The sequence below is a fragment of the Lepus europaeus genome, chromosome 23 (assembly GCF_033115175.1).
Source record: "Lepus europaeus isolate LE1 chromosome 23, mLepTim1.pri, whole genome shotgun sequence".
Lineage (NCBI taxonomy): Eukaryota > Metazoa > Chordata > Mammalia > Lagomorpha > Leporidae > Lepus > Lepus europaeus.
The window spans coordinates 10339115-10353846 of NC_084849.1; the positions used below are offsets into that span (position 1 = coordinate 10339115).

A 14732-nucleotide genomic window follows, 5' to 3' on the forward strand; every position below is an offset into this window, starting at 1 on the left:
TGTGTGGGCAGTGTCGGCCGTACCCGGCCGCTGAGCCCCAGCTCCCTCACCCCTGGGGCGATTGCCGGGAGGATCTCGGTGTGCAACAAGCAGCCAGTGGGGCCCGGGGGCCTGGCCTGCCCCTCCCATCGCTGGTCCAGGGGTCCTCACCTCTGTGCTGGGTGCAGGGCCCAGGCAGGCGGGCCTTGTCCCCAGAGGGCAGAGCCTTACAGGGAGAAGGGATGGGAGTGGTGGTGTTCAGGGAAGAAGGGGCGAGGGGTGTGATGGGGGATCGGGAGGGAAGTCAGCTGCTGACAGCGGCTGCGACCTGGACGCAGGGGTGGCTGGAGCGGGCTGGGCTGAGGGCTCCTTCTCCACCCACTGGGAGGCTGGGAGGGCAGCTCGGGACAGCCACCATCTGGGCCCGGAGACAGCTTCTGCTGGGCGGCGCTGCGCCCGTGGCCCTCCCAGCACAGCCAGGCTGGCTCAGGCGGGAGGGGAAGGCGCCGTGGCCAGCCACTTGCCATGCCGGTCATGTCTGCGCTCCCCGCTCTGGAGGTGAAAGGTACAGACGCTAACCACAGCCCATCAGTCCTCCCCAGCTGGAATAAGACAACACGGGGAAGCAGAGCCATGCTCCCGGCCAAATAAAAGCCTGTTTGCCGGGGCCTCCCTGGCTGTGAGCGCTTAAAACAGAGGGTTCTGTGGGAGGATTTCTTCCGTGCCATTATATTCTCTCGGCTGCGCGCGCAGGCACCGCGGCTGCCGAGGCCTGAAGCTTCTCGATGCTGCGACCCTGCTGGTTTGTAACACGCGCGGGAAGAAAGAGACGCAGCAGTGGCGGCCGGGCCTGCGTCTCCCCTCCCCGCGCTCTCTTTTCACACTGCCGCACGCAAGGCGCGGGAGGATAGCACTTCACCTGCCGGGGCTGCGCGCTGCAGAGGGGAGCACGGAGAAATCAGATCCTCGGCTGGGGCGGGGGCGAGGGCAGGGGCAGGAGGAGGAGGGGGCGCGGAGAAGGGGGAGGGGGCTGCGGCTGGGACCTGCCTGTCTCGCCATTCTCTTTGCCCGGCACCTCTGTCCGGCGTCTGCCTGCTCAGGGCGACTCCAGCCTGGCTCTCCAAGAGCTGCCCTTTGCTGTGCAGTTTGCTGGGTGTCCTGCACGCATGCACGTGGGAGGGAACACGCGAAGTCCCGTCGTCACACGGGGTAGCGGCCAAAAGGAAGGCGGGCAGCCCTCGGCGGGAGCGCCCAGACTGGTTACGGAAGATTCTCCTCCCGATGAGGAGCCAGCGTGGCACACTACAGTGAGGGCACCCCTGCTTCTCACCATGGCCGCTGCGTACGCATAAAGCTCCTACTGGGTGCCAGGCTCGTGAGACAGAGGCCAGACGCAAGCGCCCTGTTCTGAGACCCGAGCGCCGCGTGGGCGCTGGGCTCACTGCTCCTCCTGTTTCTGTGGCTAATACACACGTGCACGCGCACATCCATGTGCTCTGTGCTGTCCAGGCACAGAGCCACTGGGAATCCCGTCTTCTCAACCTCCTGCCCACGGAGCGGTGCCCCAGCCTGGCTGCCGGGGACACAAGGCAGGCGGCCAGTGCTCTTGGCGGCCCGGAAAGGGAAAAATAACGTCCGGAGAGGGGTGGGTGGTGGCGATGGCGATAAATGATTGCGTCCGTTGCACGCTTGCTCGCGTGCTACGTGTGGGCGGTGCTGCGCCAGCTCCTGGACAGGCCTCCTCTCCTGAGCTGCACAAGCCCTCCAGGGAGGTGGCGCTCTCGTCCCCTTGTACAGATGGCAGAGCTGAGGCTGCACGCTGGGCTACAAGGGCAGGGGACGCGGCAGAGTAGGGGCCGGGTGCACCCTCTGCGTCTGTCTCCAGGTGTGTTCCACAGGGTAACGACGGGGTTGGCTTCCTGGGATTCTGGGGGACCCCTCCCTGCCCAAGTCTGCAGACAGCGGACAGTGCGGGGCCCCAGTCTGTGTCCACACAGGGAGCGGGTAACACAAACCACACGGTCGCGCAGCTTGTACTGCAGACGGGCTCTCAGCCCTGGGGGAGGTGAGGCTGGCCCAGCGGCTGGGAAGCGGCAGCCCCCGTTTCTTTCTCCAAGTCCCTCCCAGGCAATGGCTGCGCCGTGTGGAAGCTGAGCCCCAGGGGCTGGGGCAAAGCAGAGCCACGCCTGCTGGCTGCACCGCACAGTCTGGCTTCAGCGGCTGCCAAAGCCTCACTCCCTCTGCCCTGCCTGCGGCCGAGTGGCCGGCCTTTCACTCCACGGCCCAGTCCACGGGGGCCCTTTGTCATGCCTCGCTGCTCGGTGGGCTCCACCTGAGGGCTGAGTGCCTTCCTGGCAGAGTTCAGGGCCGAGGCCTGCGCCACGGAGGGAAGTGGGCACGGCTCCCACCTGTCCTCGGAGCCTGCCAGGGCCCTGGGCGCTTGGAACAATGTGGATTACAGCATAAATGGGCTGGGCACTTTTCACCACAGGGGAAGGGCACGGAGGGGAGGGGTCCAGCCAGCAGGGCAGGGGGCCAGCAGCTCTATTCTGAGCGCTGCCTGCTTCCGGCAGAGATCAGACACGGGAGCCGGTGAGGAGGGGCCTGCACCTCTCTCCAGACCCCTGCTCTGTGCAGGGTCCTACACACACATCAGTCCAACCAGAGGGAGGGACTGACCCCTACCGTCCATGTCCAAGGCGCCCCCAGCTCTCCCTGCCCATGCAACCTTGGGCGAGTCACCTCGGCCTGTGTGCTTCAGCCCCTGCACCGGTACACGGGGAGGTGAATGGCGCCTTCCTGAACTCTGGAAGTCCCCGGGAAGTGGAGGCTGCCTTAGGGCACGGACAGCAGCTTGCAGAGGTAGTGCGCGTGCGAGCGCTCTGTGCCGGGACACAGCCAGGTAGCAGAACCCAGGCCCGGGCCGCACCCAAGTCACTGCTTCCCCCTTCCTGGGTGCTATAACCTTGGAAAAGCTGAGGCGGCGGCTCTGTGTGCAGGGCTTCACGGCCCAGGCCGGCCACGTGATCCCTCGGCCTCGAGGTCGGGGTCCAGTGCTATATACATATGGGGGGGGGGGGGCTAACTTCAAACTTGGGCCCCCAGGCTCGTGGGCCACTCCCTGCCAGCCCAGGCAGGGGAGTTAGGGGGAGACATAAGCGGATCCTCCACTGTCTTCACCCCCACTGCCAGTGCACCTGCGCCCGTCCGGGCCGTGCCTGCAGTGCCCTGGCTGTGACGACAGCGGCCCCACCGCAAGGCTGCGGGCGCGTCTCCGCGGAGGGAGGTGCCACTGCTGTCTTCGGAACTCAATTTATTGAAGGGGCTTCTCTCCGACGCAGGCAGGAAGTGCTGAGCCCGCACTCGTGGGAGGCGGGGCCCCGCAGCCACTCCAGGGAGAGTCCCTTACACAAACATTTGCCGATGGGCGCATCTGGGCCTGTCAATGGCTGCCGATAAGCACGGCTCTTTCTGCACGTCAGGATGGGGCGCATCGAGCGGTGAGTTTGCAACCGGCCTCTCCGCCTTGGCTTCTCTGGGTTCACCATCGCTGAGGTATTGTCCTGGCCCGGGTGGAGGGCCCGGCACGTGCCAGGCCCAGGGACCACTGCCGCCCCTGTCTGAGCACCAGCACAGAGCAGCACACAGCGGCCTCCAGTGGGGCGGGCATGGGCTGGGGAGGACGCGGTGGCCGAGTGAAGGGACAGGCAGAGCACGGAGCGGCGACGGATGCCTGGGGAGGGGGCGGCACGCAGCAGCGCCGTGGAGGCGTCTGCCAGGTTGAGAGAGCCCAAGGCAGCCCACGCAGAGGGAGGCAAGGGTGACCCTGGCAGGAAGTGTGGGGGAGAGAAGGGGCTCAGTCTGGGAAGACCACTGGGGTGGGCAGGGCACTGTCGGAGGACCCCCACGTGCCTCTGGAGTTTGAGCACACACAGCGGCGCAGCAGCTGCCCACGGAGGCAGACCGGAGCACACACACGGCCGTGAGACTGCCGAGCTGCTCGGGTTATGCCTAGCCTGGAAGCTGGGCTGGGCTGGGGAACAACTGCTGTATTCTGGGCTCTGTCTAGTGCGGGAGAGGGTCTGCAGCCCGTCTGTCCCCAGGTGACACCCTGGCTCTCTGCTGCCCCCTGAGGATGGGGAGGGAGGAAGGGGACAACCGCAGGCACCTGGAGACTGGCCAGGCAGGCACCCGAGAGCTGGGGGCCCAGGGGTGACAGTTGGGGGGAGGCTGGGTGCCACAGAGGCCTCAGCACTGTCCCAGGGAGGCAGGAGGAAGGAAGCGCTCCCAGCTGGGGACCTGTCGCCAGGCCCTGGCAGGACCGAGCGGGTACGGAGCCGGCAGCTGCCCTGACCCAGTGACGGTTCTTCCGAGGTGGGAGGGGAGGTGCAGAGATGGGATTCAAGTCCAGGGGCCCCTGGTTGTCCAGGAGTGGGGGGGGGGGGGCAAACACAGGACAGCAAGAAGCACCTGCCAGGCCTGGCCGGCCCAGCCCGGTGTGGATTTCCAGGCAACCCCTGAGCCCTGTACCTCTTACCTGACTCTCGGGACCTGATGATGACGAGGTACAGGTGAGGCGGCCCCACCGCCCTCCCTCACGCCCCTGCCCCTGCCCCTGCCCCTCGCTGCAACTCCTGTCTCCAGCCACGCGGGTCTCCCTGCCTTGCAGACACATCAAGCTTGCTCTAGCCTCACGGTCCCTCTACCCCACGCTTTCTGCTTGGGCAGCTCTTTCGTGGGTGCAGAAGTGGCCTCTGTGGAGAGCCCCTTCTGGACCACGTACGGACTTGCCCTGCCTTTCCCACCAGCCTCCATGGCCGCTACCTGGCCACTGCGGTGCCCCCTGGAGGGACCTTGGGATTTTCTGGTCACTAACGGGTTACCGAGGCCCCACGGTGCCAGCAGAGTGTGTAGTCAGGCCTTCAAGTGCCGGTGCTCTCACACAAAGTAGACGGCCTTCAATGGGGTGACTGGGAGGGTGCAGTGAAGGGGGTCGGGGTGCAGGGAAACAGGTGACAGTGTGGTTCCCAGGGGTGGCCACGGGAGGAGCTGCTAGCATTCCTGGGCCTGAAGGAGCAAAGAACCTGCACAGAGTATGGGGTGGACAGGGCCATGGACTTGAGCTGTGGCCCCGGCAGCTGCTGGGAAGGGAGCCCTGCCCTCACTCTCCTGCCAGGACCCCAGTGACCTGGCCCGGCTACAAGCTGAGGGCCCAGGAGCCTGGGGTCTGTCCAGCTGGGCCCGGTGCACCTGCGGCCCTCGCATTGAGGATGGTTCTTTAGATGCTCCCACCATCACCTGCCTTCCTGTGGCCCAGCAATCACCCCAGGGGCCGCTCTTACCGTGGAAGTGCTCCGCCGTCTTCCGCCGCAGGGCCTGCAGGGTCACCTCCGAGTCGGCCCACTCGAGTACCAGCCGGCGGCCGTACAGGTGGGTGCTGTGGCACAGGGCGCTGAAGGCTCTCTGCGGGATGAGAAAGCAGTGGTATTAGCATCTGACTCGGGAGCCAGGCCCCGGCCCCTGTGACATGGGATTCTGGGGAAGGGTCCAGGGAGCTCCAGGAGGCTCTGCGGGCAGGGAGAGTTGGCAAGTGCCTGGGCCGTCAGTACAGCCACACCTGGGCTGCACCTGGCACCAGGGACAGGCCGCTGTCTCACCTCCCGCATTCCACCTCATCTAGGGAGGGCGACCCCATTAGCGGGGCGTGCTTCCTGCCCGGCTGTTGGGGGCTGGCCCACCCCCGTGCAGCCCCCACGATCACTAGAGGCCACTCTCCTTCCGTGGCCCTGGGCTGCTTGAATCCAAGCCCTCCCAGTGTCTGCTGCCCCCGCACGGTTTCCCCGTCCCTCAGCTGTCAGCCTGGGGCCTGGCACAAGCTCTTCCCACAGCTTTGAGTCGTGACTCACGCACACGAGACACCGTCGGACGTACACAGCCCAGGGTTTTAGTGCGTTCACAGACCTGGCACCTGCTCGGTGGCCCTCGCCTGCGGCCTGACTTGTGACCGACCGCATCTCGCAGAAGAGAGTCCTGGAACCTGGGACGCCAGAGCCCAGAGTGCGAGCCCGCCAGGACACAGGCGGATGCCGGTGGTCTGCCACTCTGAGAAACGCACGGCCAGGCAACTCGGCCGCGGGAGCTGCACGGTGCACGCCCCGGCTGTGGTGGCAGCCATGTCGCTGAGAGACACTCTGACAGCCACTGACACCTGTGCTGTCGCTGACGATGGCCGCGTGAAGACAGCGGGCACAGGCGGGCGCCACGTGCACAAGGAGTGCTGAGCCCACGAACCCGGGGACACCGAGGAGGGGAGACCCAGGACAGACCTCCCCTTACAGAGCTAACCCAGGTGACACTCTGTCTTCGCACATCCAGCCCCCGGAGCTGTGAGGCCTCGATACAGCCGCTCTGGGGAGCAACACCGGGATCCGGGCCAAGCCAACTCCCGCACCGGGCGCCTCCACCTCCTCCTCTGTGGGACTTCTCCCCCAGGACACGTGGAGTGCAGCGCCCAGCGTCCATTCAGCCCGCAATCTGCGAGGACAGGGCTGGGGGCAGCGCGACCCGCATCTTCCACAGCCAGACGACATGTGGCCAAATTAAAGAAACGCTTTGTTTTCCTCGCTGCTGTTCCGACGAGGGCCAGGTGCAGAAAACTTTTTCTTCCCCCTCCCCGCCTTTTTTTTTCAGCTTTAATTTAAAAAACTCCTTCCGACTGCCAGCAGAGCCTCCGCGCTGCTTCTCCATGTGCATATAAAAATACATCTGGACCCGGAGCCGAAACGGCCCATTCAGAGCCCTAAAACACACGCGCGCTCAGCTGGTGACATGGAGGAGGAGTCTGGTGCGGGAGCGAAGCTGGCGGGGGGTCTGGCGTGGCGCATGTTCCATCCTGGCGCCGGGTCCCTGAGGAGCTGTGGTCCCGGGGACACGGTGGGGCTGCCTCGGGTGGATGCCAGGCGTGAGCTCAGCAGATGGGAATTAGGGACCCTGGGAGGTGGGCCCAGGCGGGACCCCCCAATCTCAGCCTCCGATCCCCCGCTGTTAGATTTGTTTCTTACCCCTGCAAAGCAGTTCTCTACCCTTGTACCACAGAAAGCCCACAGTGGTCTGCGCTCAGGGGAGACAGCGCGCCAACTCCCCTGCCCAGCCTCCCTGACATCATCATCTCCTCACTCTGCACTCTTCTGGAACGTTCTCGGCTTTCTCTTCTGCGTTCGGAGGGGAGGTGGCACAGCAGTTTGCAGCATGGCCTCGCTGCTGCACTACCTCGGTTCAAATCCCTGCTCCACTGCTTACAACCCGTGACCTTGGCCACGCAGCAAAGAGAGGGGTGGCTTCAGCCGCGCCCGAGCACTGCCAGGCACCTAGGGAGCCTCACTCGACTGCCTGCTGCCGTCGTTGTCCGGCCTGACTTTTCACGATCGCTGGAGTGTAGGGACGATGCTAGGTCAGGTACAAAAGCTCCTTTGTAGCCGAAGCGAGAGCACAATATGTGGTTCTCCAAAAATAGCAGAATTACCCTCGCCGGCTCTAGTCCCTGTGGGTTAATAGGAAATCAGGCTGTGTTCCCGAGAGCCCACTGCCTCGGCGGCTGCAATGCGCTGGCCTCAAACTCTCGCACGCAGGCAGCGTGGGGACAGGGTTTCCAGGCTAAAATTGGCCTCGGATAATCCAGGGTAATTGCGTTTCATTAAAAGAGCGCAATGAGAGCGCAATGAGAGCTTGTGGCACCGGAGGCACCCGAGGAGGCACGGGGGTGGTGAGGAGGAGGAGGAAGGCACAGCTCTGGGCTCCGAGGGGCTTGTGGGCTAGTGCAGGGGAGGGCCCGGAGGTGCACGGAAAGTTCTAGGCTCAGCAGAAGAACGCAGGCCCAGCCCACGGCCCCATGGGCTGAAGTCTGCTGGCCGCCTCCTCTCTGGCCCCTGCTTATCCCTGCCCCACTGAAACCCGCTGTCTCTAGAGCTTTCTAAAACCTCACTCCAGGCATGGCTGCCTGTGCCACGAGCCCCGAGGGCCGTGTCCCCCTCGGAGACTCGGCTCTGCCTGGGCCTCGTGCCTCCCACACCCGGCTCCTGCTGTCTGCTCCCTTCCTGGCAGACCTTCTTCCAGACAGGGACTGGGGATCTGCCGGCTCCACGGGACTGCAACTTAGGCCCAGGAACAATTATTCTCCATTGCAAAGGCCATCTTCCTTCTTGTCTCCGGGTCCCTGCAACTCGCCTCTTGGCTCGCAGAGAGCGCTGCCCTCACACAGTGCGCGGGCAGCCGGGTGCCCTCGCAGCCACTGCTGGGTGGACCTGCCCTCCGTCCCAGCACCTGCTCCCTGTTCCGTAACACCTGCTTGCTGTGCTGGTCTGCCTGGCACGACCTTGAACCCAGGGGCAAGGGGTGCTCAGTAAACATTCGCACAGCAAACTGGGTGGGGGGATCTCCAGACAGCTGGGTGGCTGCTGGCCCAGGTGTCCTGCCAGGGTTCCCTTCAGGTCACGAAGACAGCAAGGACAGGCACATGTGCAGTTATGACAGCTCGGCCCGCGGGGTGTCCACACAAGGGGGACACCTGGCCTCCGGCGACAAGACCGCTGTCCCCAGGCTTGCTGTGCACTGCTCCCGACACACCTGACCCAGGTTCCTCGAAGGACAGGAACAGCAGCCCGGGCTGCTAAGACTTCAGAGAGCGCCCGCTTGCTGGAGAGGCCTGAGAGTCTAGAACAGACCGGAAGGACACCTCAGCCTGGCAGAGGAACAGCCACGGAAGAGCTGCCTTGCTCCTGGGAGCCACTTCCTGCTGGCCACGCGGCTCATTCCTGGGCCACCCGCCCCTCTTCTTTGAGCCCAAGAACCAGCTCCTGTGCACCCCGTACAGGGCTCCCTCATCCTCCGGTTTCCAAGGAGATGAAGCCAACAGGAGGCGCCCCCGGGAGGCAGGAAGGAGGCTGGGTACTCCTTGCACCCCTGCCCAAGGACCCCAGCTCTGCCTTCACCTTTGCCTCCGAGCCCCCGTAGCCTAAGAGGCCCTTTGCTGGCTGTCACTGTCCTGCGGCTGCCGCCCTCCCCCTCTCTGCCCCTCGTTTGAGCCACCTGGTTTCCTGCTGGACCCTGAGTCAGGCAGCGGAGCCCCTCCGCTTTGACTGGGAGCAGATGGACTCCCTCCTCGGGAGGCCTCGCCCCTGCTCAGGGAGCTCGAGGCCCACTGGGGAGAGCTCTGAGTGGGTCCAGCCAGGCTCCAGGGCTGCCAAGAATCACGGCTGTGGGATTCCCTCTGAGCTGAGCCCTGAGGGTGTGCGTGCGTGCGTGCGTGTGTGGGGGCGCGCTGGGCTGTGCGGGGTTGGGGTCCATCTTGCAAGAACAGGAAGGCGCTGGGCCTGATCGTTGCAGCTTCCCTGGAGCCAAACCTGCTCCCACAACAAAAGCCATGCTGCGATCCCGGAGGGACTCCTGGCCCAAGGGCTGCGCAGAGCATGCCGGACCCTGGTCTCCCCTGCACCCGGTTAACAAGCGTGTGCGGCAATGACTGTGCACCGGGCGGCGAGGAAGCCGTCCCTGCTGCAGGAGGAAGACCAGGGATTTGGAGAACATTCCCGAGAGGTGCCGCGCCACACCAGCCCCCGCCCCTGGCGGTGTGGAAAGCCAGAGATGAGAACGGGCCGTCAGCCGGAGCGACCGTGGCTGTTTACCACGGTGAGCAGAGCTCTGCCTGCCAACGCCGCCCGCCGCCGTGTCTCCCTGCTGCCGGCTCCCCCCAAGTGTTTATTTAAGCCAACACACTGCTCTGCTAATTGGATAACATTCCATGTGAAAATAGACCTTTTAAAACAACAGCAGCGGCGGCAAATAAAAACAGCTGCAACCGCGGAAGTACAAAGCCGGGGAAGGCACAAGCAGTCTCACAGCGTTGGGGGGGAGGGGGGGAGATTCTGGATTCTGGGCTGCCCGTCTCTTCTCCCCGCCCTTCCCCTTCCTCCTTGGCCAGCCTGGTCTGGAAAACACAGGAGATGGCAGTTTCCAAACAAAATCCCAACAGCTACTGGTGGCCACTTGGCCAGGGGGGCGAGCACATGTGGCCAGGACTGCCCAAGGCGGCTCCCTGGGCCTCGGGGGAGACGACTACATCCTGGGTTTGCTCCCAGGAGACGTCTAAGGGAAAACCTCCTGGCCTTCCTCCAGAGCGTCTCCAGTGGGTGAGCCCTTGGCCTTGGCGAGGCCCCAGGGCCAGGGGAGAGGTGGTGGGTGCAGCGGGAAGAGGAGGGGGTTGGCGCAGACACGGCTTCCCATGGGGTGAATCAGTGAGCCAAGGGGGCCAGAGCAGAGTCCTGGCGCACGCGGGCCTTGGCCGCAGGTCTTCCCTGGCTCTGCCAAATGCCGTCTGACCTTGAGCAAGTGCCTTCATCCCGCTGAGCCTCAGTTTCCCCAACTGTGCGAAGTCCCCCAGCACCTATCTCCCAGAGCCCGCCAAGGATTCAAAACACTGAGTGCAAATGCCGGCGCCACCCCTGCCAGACGGGCTTCCGACAGCTGGCGGTTTGTTTTGTATCAACGTGCAGACTGAACTTTCCAAAACGGCCTCATGGCCCGTACTGGCCACGGCGTGCAGAGCAGCCCACGCCGGGGCACCCTGTGCTCAGGACGTGCTGGGGTCCTTGGCTCCCCCATTCTCCCGCCCTCACTTGCCTTCACAACGTGGGGAGGCTCTGTGATCACCCCTGGGGGCAGGGATAACAGGAGCCCTTGGAGGGCCTCTCACTCACTGCCAGGGACGTCGGGGGCAGACGAATGGCCGAGGCTGGAGAACATGCCAGGTCAGCGATCCTGCGTGCCAAGGGCGGCACTCGGGTCACCAGCACCTGTGACGAGGGCAGGCGGCCCGGGCCAACCCCGCCCTAATGTGCCAGAGACTCCTCACGGGCTCGGGCCTGGCTTCCCATCAGTTCTGTGGCCCTGGTGCTGGAGCTTAGCAGCCATTCAGAGGAAGTGGAGGGAGACTGGGAATCTCCCGCCCGGCTCTGGGGTTGCTGCCGGCTGGGCCCAGGAGCTCAGAGGTGCGGCTCGCCACCAGCGCCCATGGCCTGGTTCCTCTGAGCTCCGCCACAGCGGCCTTCGTGTAGCCTCTCGCTAAGCATACTCTTTCCGGTTCTGGGGGTGAGCACCTGCCCCAGAAGGGGCCTGAGGATGTGCGAGGCGGGACATGGGGTCAAGGTAGGAGGTCGGACGATGCAGAACCGCTGGGTTCAGGGGTGACGGAGGAGGGCAGGGGATCGGGGCCAAAGCAGACACTGGTGTGGAGGGAATGGATGTTTTGGGATTCTGCAGCAGGTGGACTGGCTGGTGCTAGAACACCGTACCGGAGGCCTGGAAGCCTCGAGCCAGGCCCCAGCACCAGCCCTGCGTGGCACCCGTGAGGTTCTCCACTGCCTTCCAGCCTCTAGGGTTTACAATGAGCTTCCCCCCTCCCCTCCGGCCCCCGTCTTCACCTTCTCCTTGCCCCCTCCTCTCCTACTGCCTGAAGGCAGCATGGGGCACATCGCCTGATGCCCGCTGACCAACGGCTGGCTCTCACTGGAGATGGGAGAGACTCTAAAGGGGGCCTGAACGGGGACTGGGGCTCAGCCCTGCGTTCTCACCACTCCTTGCTGAGCTAGACAGGCCTCGGGGTGCTTCACTCTGCTCTGCGCCCCTCTCCCCACACCTGCTATCCACAACATTCAGGAATCTACGTGCTGACGTCATGGTTCCGTGGGTCAGTGCTGAGTACCGACGGTTCCACTCAGCAGACAATGGTGTTCTTCAGACCGGCTGGGAGGAGGCGAGAGAGAAGCGGCGGCGGCCTCCCCAGGAAGCAAAAAGAGCAAAGGATCTTGGCAAGAGAGCTGCGCTCGTGCCTTCTGGAAGACCGGCTCGCCTGGCGGTGGTACCACGGGCTGCTGCAGGCATGGCAGGGCCAGAAACAGCGCCTGGTGGCGGGGAGGGCCGGGGAGCCCATCTCATGGGGCCGTGGTCGGATCCCTCCCTGCTCCTCGTGAGCCTGCCGTTCCGGAGGGCAGTAATGGGACGGTGCGAAGGAAGTGCCACAGCCGTGAATCAGAGGGCCAGATCGTGGTTCCAAAACAGCACCTGCGGCCTGGCCTTGGGTGAATTCCCTGTGTACCTGGGAGCCCACCCCCCGCCGTAACAACTCCAACAGCAAAACTATCCCGAACGTCATGTGGCAAAGGGGCTTGTGGGATACCCAGGCTGGGAGCCCACACGTGGTCCAGCCCTCCAGGCCCCAAGTGTCCCCCCCCAGCCCTGACCTTGACCACTTGGCACTGCAAAGAGGCCACTGGGTGGAAGACGGGCTTCCAGCTCTGGAGCCCTGACCCCTTCCCCTGCTCCCCCCAGCTTGTTTCTAGACCACCACCAGCACCACCTTCTCTCCTCCTCCTCATGGCCAACAGAGCTCCAGGGCCCAGGTCCTGTCCTGAGCAGAGTCCTGCTCCCATCTTACCAGGGAGAAACTGAGGCACACAGGAAGCGAGTCACCCGGCCCGGGCCACACAGTGGGTCGGTGGCAGTGCTGGGATCAGAGCTCGCGCACTCCGGATCCACAGTGAGTGAGGGCTCTGACGGCGCTGCCCTGGCACTGCTAACAGGCATTCCTTAGGGACGGGGAGTGAGCCCCACACTGCACGCAACCTTGCACAGGAACCCTGAGACGAAAGAGGCCGAGGGCTCCGCACCCTCACTGCCTGACCCCCCGGGAAACGCAGTGGGGAAAACCCTGCCGGTGCTGCCTCCCCCCTGCTGACAGAACCCGAAGGTACCTGCACACCAGGGCCAAGGGACGGTGGCTTGGAAGGGGCCGGCCCAGGGGCATAAGAGCGGTCGGGGAGCACTCCCTTCACACCTGCCAGCACAGAGGTCGGCTTCGCTGCCTTGCTCCTGGAGGGCCATCCCGCCAAGGCTCTGGCTTCACAGACCAAGAAACCAAGGTACCCGGCAGAGCCAGGAGAGGCTGAGCTGCCGGTGTCAGAGCCGCTGCTCTCAATGGCTGCCCCCCATGGCCGCCCTCCCAGCTGGGGGGCACCCCGAGTCTGCCCTGTTGAGGATGACAGCCGTGGGACTGTCGCACACAGGGTGCCGCTCCTTTTGTCACCGACAGGAGAGAGGGGAGGGCGGCCAGCCGAGAGGGGAGAGGAGCAGGTGTCCAGACAGACGTGGCCATGTGGTCGACAGAACAGACCCTTGAGTTCAAGATGTGCAGACAAAGGGGGCCAGTGAGGCCCTCCCGGGGCCCGCGGGCCCTCTGCCTGGGTAGTTCCCAGGCCCACAAAGGCCGCAGCTGGGTCCCCGAGCTGCCCCTTTGGCTCTGCACAGGGACCCACCCTCTGGGCCTCTTGCAATGCCAACTTGCTGAAGGCCATGGGCGCCTGGAAAGGGGGGGGGCAGCCTCCAGGGGAGGCCGAGAGATGGCCGATGCCACCTGTGGGCACGGAGCTCACAACGCAGGCGCCATGGCCACCTCCTTCTGGATTCTGACCCCACCCACGCAGCCTCTGTCCCCACCGCTGCTGGGCCTGCGGGGGACCTGGCACCCACTGCGAAGGCAAAGCCCTGCTGAGCTGCACAGAGCCTTCGGGAGAAGCGGCCTTGCTCCATCCATGGCGCTGTGGGTCCTGGGGGAGCCTGCAGGGACGGCCATCCACGCAGCACCTGCCTGGGGGCCCTCGCATGCAACCAGCAGGCAGGACGGGGGAGGGAAGGACGGGCCCCAGGTGCCTCCTGGGTGCTGGCCACTCTCCTTTCCAAGCGCTCTGCCCCGGGTACCTCGGTGCCCTTCCATGCAGCCTAGCCCTGGGGCCACTCTTATAAGGAGGGGCCTGGGAGACCCACTTGCTCCCCAGTTTATATCCCAGGCTCCTGGATGTGTGAAATGCGGGGAGGGAGGGCCACAGAAACCCCTCTTCCTCCAAGTGCAAAGTCCAGCCTCTTTGTCCGCAGGAAGAAATGCTGTGTGAACCGCACCAGGCGGCAGAGCCCGGCAGTGTCTCCTACAGAGGGCCTGGGGGGGGGGGGGGGAGGGGCCACGCCTCACCTTGGCGTCCTGCTTGGTGAGGAAGTCCACGAAGCCGAAGCCTCGGTGCGTGCCTGTCCCGGTCATCTTCTTGGGCAAGCGGACGGTCTTCAGCTCCCCGAAGGTGCTGGCAACAAAAGGCAAACACGGGAGTTGAAGAACGGAGGCCTGCTCCGGAGTGGGGTGGGAGGGCTGACTGTGCGCACGCTGACCCCTCTGGGTTGAGAGAGAAGTGCTCGCACACGTGCGCGGACACACACACACACCGCGTCAGCTCCCAGGCAGCCAGCCTTCTCCCAGGCCCTGGCCACCAGTGTCAGGTTGGAGACCCCGTGGGGGAATTTGCAGTTCCTCTCTGACGAGCTGGAGGCTACGGCATACCTGTCCTCCCCCCGCCCAGGGGAGTGGGGCACCCGGCCTTGCGCACACCTGGCCAGGTTAGAGAGGCCCTGGCGGGGGTGAGGGGCTCTCCTGGCCTTTGCCTCTACATCCCAGCTGAGCTGGCGGGATCACAGGCGGGGCCTGGGGTGTTCCTCCCGGGCTCAGCGTTCCAGGACACCAGGCCCTGTCCCCTCCCTCAGAGCTTGCCTTTTGATGTCCACTAAGCCAAAGCCAAGCAAAGCTCTGGAGAAGAAGGTGGCTTGGCTCCTCCCCACAGGGAGGGAACAGGGAAACGCGGCCTTGGACCACCTCTGGTGCC

The 14732-nt window shown here is 64.8% G+C and overlaps 1 protein-coding gene across 1 annotated transcript in view; it reads right to left on the reverse strand.

Annotated features, from left to right (window-relative positions):
* The window catches only part of RBM19 (RNA binding motif protein 19), a 108127-nt gene that overhangs the window by 13805 nt on the left and 79590 nt on the right, over window positions 1-14732 (reverse strand). Inside the window, exons 22-23 of the mRNA XM_062182173.1 lie at window positions 14054-14159; window positions 5322-5442 (exon numbers count right to left, since the gene is read on the reverse strand). Coding sequence (XP_062038157.1) covers window positions 5322-5442; window positions 14054-14159 — 227 coding nt within the window. The remainder of the gene's footprint in view (window positions 1-5321; window positions 5443-14053; window positions 14160-14732) is intronic.